The sequence below is a fragment of the Cibotium barometz genome, chromosome 39 (assembly GCF_041138505.1).
Source record: "Cibotium barometz isolate CiBa-2024 chromosome 39, ASM4113850v1, whole genome shotgun sequence".
NCBI classification, from domain to species: Eukaryota; Viridiplantae; Streptophyta; class Polypodiopsida; order Cyatheales; family Cibotiaceae; genus Cibotium; species Cibotium barometz.
In genome coordinates this window covers 28,282,407-28,287,751 of record NC_141084.1, presented here as the reverse complement: position 1 = coordinate 28,287,751, position 5,345 = coordinate 28,282,407, and the positions used below count along the sequence as shown (strand labels likewise).

The 5,345-nt window shown below is 42.5% G+C and overlaps 1 protein-coding gene across 2 annotated transcripts; it reads right to left on the bottom strand.

The window, feature by feature from the left end:
- Positions 1 to 875: 875 nt before the first annotated feature.
- Positions 876 to 3,177, bottom strand: LOC147615957 (uncharacterized). 2 transcript variants are annotated; one of them, XM_086778589.1, is made up of 3 exons: positions 2,672 to 3,177; positions 1,907 to 2,465; positions 876 to 1,815 (listed from the first exon to the last, which is right to left on the bottom strand). In XM_086778589.1, exons 2-3 carry the CDS (start codon positions 2,206 to 2,208, stop codon positions 1,020 to 1,022), a joined length of 1,098 nt encoding a protein of 365 aa, XP_086634715.1. In that variant the 5' UTR covers positions 2,209 to 2,465; positions 2,672 to 3,177; the 3' UTR covers positions 876 to 1,019. The 2 variants fall into 2 exon arrangements, with proteins under 2 accessions (XP_086634715.1, XP_086634716.1); XM_086778590.1 differs by lacking the exon at positions 2,672 to 3,177 and having other exon boundaries at positions 1,907 to 2,064; positions 2,172 to 2,528.
- Between the last annotated feature and the right edge of the window lie 2,168 nt (positions 3,178 to 5,345).

The following is a 5,345-nucleotide window of genomic DNA, read 5'->3' as shown; positions in this document are numbered from 1 at the left end:
AGAATTATCTTTAGCAAGTAAGGGATAACAATCAAAGGATCAATGAGCGACAGATGGAGTTTGTAAGAGGATGCAACTAATATGTAAGTAAGTTGAAGCATATACTTAATCTGATTTAAATATTTTTCTTGTATTATTGATAGTTTTTTGGTTTAATGTTCATTGTAGTATCGTAAATTTGGAGCAATGGCTCCATGGTCGTCACTTTCACATGGAGCATATAGATAAGAGAAAAACGACCTTTTATTCTGGAGTAATGGCTAACTTTTTCCAAGAGAATCGAGCGAATGCTAATGATATAAATCTTCTCACCTCCAATCTTGATTATTGTAGAACCATACAAGATATCATAAAAGAGAATTTTAGGCAATTTGACATATATTCATTCTTGATGTTAATGGATCAAAGTGGTCTTCAATGGTCGAAATGCAACAGTCAGAAGAGATAAAAGTGGATGCTTTGCTATCGACGCAACAAATTTGTGAGAGGTCTCATCATTATTTGGTGAATTCACCAATAGTACATCCTCAAATCCTTCTCTCGATGGCAACAAATTTCATTTTAATCCATGTTTAAAAATATAGGAGATAGAGAGATTGCATTAGAAACTAGAAACTGACATCTTTGGAGCCATGGACATTGTATAGGATGAACAATCATTAAAAAGCATTATATTCTCATTTGAATCAAATCTATTCGCTAATATTTTTATGAAATATAGTAAGTAAATTTTGACGCAAATATCGATGCACATTTTGATACACATACCGATGCAATTATCATAAGATCACATGCTTGAAAAAAACTCTCTCCTTGAAAAGGTCGGTACTGAGAAAACATTTTTGAAAACTTTCCGAAATGGAGGACGACAAATTCGAAAATAAGAATCTTGCATTTATATATTATTTGGTTTTGTATGAATTCTTGAATTCATGTAGTATATACATATAGGTTAGAGGTTTTTGATATGAAATTTATGGCTGTGTAGCTACGGTTGTGGGGCCCGGAATATAGCGCCCCTATGTACAGTTATTTACAGTTGAGACACAGTTATTTACAGCTGAGAAAAACCCATGGCTATACAGGGATAGAAGGCGTGAGACGAAACACAAGAGCATCACGGTGCATGCAGCTACGGCAACGCCCACCGGGACGATGGTACTGGCCTTGTATTCTCGCGTGCCCGCAAACTGACTCGTGCCGAATGCAAACAGGACGCATGCAACGGACCCGGCAAGCAATACTCCAGCCACCTGGAGGACGACGAGTCTAGCTCGCTCGGCCGGGGGGTGCGGCGGCAGACGGTACGCAACCGCCGCAAGAGAGGTGGCCATTGCAAATACGAAGGCCATAAAGTTGAAGACCCACCCACTGCTGCCGGCTGTAACCCGGGCAAATGTCACCTGTGCAATGACGCCTGCCAACTCTTGGAGGCTACCCAGGGAGTCCGTTAGCCTTCGGCGTTTTGCGTCCTCAAACTTGATAAGCAGCTTGTCGATGATGTCTGGCCTGTTCATCGGTGCTCGGAGATTGCCGCTCCCCTCCGGGTATTCTAGTGGTGCACTGTACTCACGCGGGTCTTCCAATCTGACGTTGAGCCTCGTACCGACATGCATGAGCCCGTTGATCTCCGGCACGCCTAACCTCACTGCTGCCCAACCCGTGCCATCGCCCTGCTGATTCAAGGCATCCCCCAGCTCGCCATGCTGCACCATTAAATTTGGTACGTCCATACTCCAGGCCTGCACCGCCAATAATACTGGCGGTGCGTGCCATTCCGTCAGTTCTTGCCCCCAACGAGCATCGGCTGGATTGCTGCGAAATGACAAGAAAAGAGCAGATCATAAACCTGGAACCGTTGTGAATACGAGAAAAGAACAAGGTCAGAGCTCAATGAGATGTCTACTATGCAAAGCTGTAGAGTGTGTCGGCACCGATCGACGCGGCTCCCTCTTGCGCATTTCGTAGTGAGAACGCAGCTCGGTGAATCCAGCGTTGATCGCCATTAAAAAAACGCTCACTGCGTCGGAAGAGCTCCTCCGCATCCGCCCTACGCCCAGCATACTGCAACAGTACACGGCACATAAGATCGGCGGGGTCATCAGGCGCCGTCACCGTGTCCGGCTGAACATACATGCTCATAATATGGTCTGGGGGATTGGAAAGGTTACTCTCATGATTTGAAACCGGCACATCAAAGCGCTCCATTACGAGATTGCAGGAACTAAGCAGATGGGAAGAACCGAACTGTCTACCATGGGTATCCAGCACTTATCAATGCTACACGCATTCACGCCCTTGGTGCACCTCTATCTGCACCCGGGCACCGCAACCACAAATACAGCAGTTTGAGAGTCTTAGTGTCACATGAGCATGTGTCTCGATAGCGTCTTGACCGTGGCACCACGAAGGCGGCCATACCCTTCCGAGAGAGGTGAATCCTTCAAAGGGGGGAAAATATTTACCTTTCAAATGAAAGGCCAAATTTTGTTTTAAAAAACGTCACCATGCGTTTCCGATAGACATGGAATTTGTCACTAATCTCTTCACATAGAACTTTGTCACTAATCTCTTCACATAGAAATGGACATTGCAAGAAACTCAGCTTCGTCAGTCGAGGAGAGCTAATGATATTGAAAAAATGGCAATATTTTAAAACATGTGTGCTTACTTGCAATTACCGGTGCATATTTTCATGAAATGTGTTTATATCTTTCCTTAGCACCCTGAGACATCGAGCAAATATCGGCTTGAGGAAAATAAGCCGTGGATAAAAAAAATTGGCCACATGATTTTGCAAGTTCCCTACTCTTGCGTTGGCATAAAATGGTTGTATTTTTTCTCAACCAGAAATATAAGGGTACCCTGCTCGAGCCTGACGAGCTTGAAACGGATGTATTGTGGTGTGCATTAAGTTGTGCATGCATGGGCATGCACCTTGTAGGTTGGTTCCTTTTCCTAGGCACTTGGGTGGCTTTGATGGAGAAAATAGTTCTGATAACGAACTCTAGTGTCTAGACTAGTAGACACATGCACACTCCAATTTAGCATTGAGGGAGAGTGTTGAGATAGGTGAGTTTGGTACAATGCCAAATTGTTGTGGGTGAGAGGTGAGTGGTCAAAATGTTAGAGACATTGTGTATACACCCAAGTTTACACTGACGAGGGGTGTATGCAAAATTGTGAGAGTAAAAGTGGACTTGGTAAAGTCATTTGGAAAAGTGGAGTAATATGAACACATTAGGATATTTTCTTAGAAGGAGACAAAATAAGAGAGTGAATGGTGTATGTGTGGTCTAAACTCATGTGGAAAAGAGGATATTTTCTTAGAACACATTAGGATATTTTCTTAGAAGGAGACAAAATAAGAGAGTGAATGGTGTATGTGTGGTCTAAACTCATGCGGAAAAGAGGATATTTTCTTAGAACACATTAGGATATTTTCTTAGAAGGAGGCAAAATAAGAGAGTGAATGGTGTATGTGTGGTCTAAACTCATGTGGAAAAGAGAGTGCCACATGTAAAGAGATTTAGTCAATGGCTATCTATATTAGAAGCCACATTGTATGGACAATATGCAATAGAGATTGACTGGTGAGTATGCTACTTTGTCTCTCTCTCATCATGAAGGTTTTGGTGTGGTATGATCTGCCCTGGTTAATCTTGTTAATTATGTACACCACCATGATTAATCCCAAGTTTTAGCATTCTTAACATTTCAATGTTGTGAAAATGATCATAATTCGCATATGAGTTGCACACCTTTGGCTCTTTGGCATAATTTCCATGCTAAGAAAATGATCAACTAGTTGCCAATTGATATTTAGCAAGAACTCAAATTTCAAAATTAGGTTCTCATTAAAAATGCCAAAAGATTGGTACCCACCAACAATTCTCTTCTAAATGACTCGCAACCAATTATGAGCTCAAATGCTAAGTTTGGCAACCACATCTCGTTTGTTGTCTTTCCATTAAACACAAAGACATTTGCAACCGATTGAAAGACAAATACAACACGAAAATTGGCCCTTTGTGAATAGTGGGGGATTCCCCTACCAAATTTCCTTGCAAGAAGAAAAAAATCCCCACGCATATTCCGTGTGGGTTGCACACCTTTGAAATTTGGCTCCTTGTCACTATACTGTCTTGACCAGTGTTTGATTTTTTTTTTTTTTGCAACTAGTGAAAAAAAAGGATGAGTTTTAAGTTCAACTTTAAAAAATGGATAGGCTAATAGTAAGGGGTTTTAAAACAAAAATTTCAAAATTTGAATCTTTACAACCGAGTTGAGCTTTGAAAATAACTCTAAAGGACGCAATGATTAAGGATTGGAGGAGTGGAGTTGAGCTTTGAAAATAACTCTAAAGGACGCCCTTTTTGTTTTTTGGGTGTTGCAAGAAAGTCACTTTTGTATCGATCGTAATGATTTAAGGATTCTAGGCTCAGGGTTTGTTCAGGCGTGTACGTTACGCATGTGTGTGATGAGGCTTATTAGATTTGGGCCAATCCCTTCTGAAGCTGCGGCTGCATGTGGTGGGCGGTGCGCCGGAGCTTCGACATTAAGCCCATGCTAAATTCTCCTTCGTCCGACGCCCAATCGAGCAGCCGCATGTGGGCGGTGCGCCCGAGCTTCCACATTATGCTCATGCTAAGTTCTCCTTCGTCCGACGTCCAATCAAGCGGCTTTAACTGGATGCTCAAGTGCCTCTCTTTCCTCCTCTCCCTCGCCAGCATTCTTGCCGCGGCTCACGGCCTTCTGCCGCTTTCACCTCGCGTTTCTGGCTCTGACGCCGCAGTCCGGCATGCCCGCCGAGCGTTCCGACTTGCTTCGCTTCTTCTTGCTGCCTCAATCGCCATCCAACTTGCATCCTTCTATCACGTCCCTGACTTCTGAGAGCTGTAATCGATCAATGGAGGCTCTGGATTTCAGAAGCAGGAGTCATTCATGTTGTTGCCTTTCTTCACACCGCCCGTCTATTCTCCCGTCTAATAATGCAAGTTATGTAGTATGTAACAGGAGTCATTAGTGGCAATTAGGCTTGATTTTTGACGAGTTTTTTTTTAAAATTTAGTATAAGTATTTATGGGCATTTTAAAAATTTGCATGTATTTTGCGACCAAAATGCTAAAAAAAACGAGTGTGAAGTGAGAGGAAGGAGGGAAGTTGATTGTGTACGTAGGCATACTTTTGATGCTTTACTATCACCCACAATTTGCTTCAAGTTAATAGGAAAATCAAAGCTTAGCTCGAGAGGTTCACTTAAAAATTTGTAAGTCTAGTATGTGCGATCATTAGGAGGGATTTTTTAACCAAGATTTTGAGAAAAAATTACAAAAATCTACTCA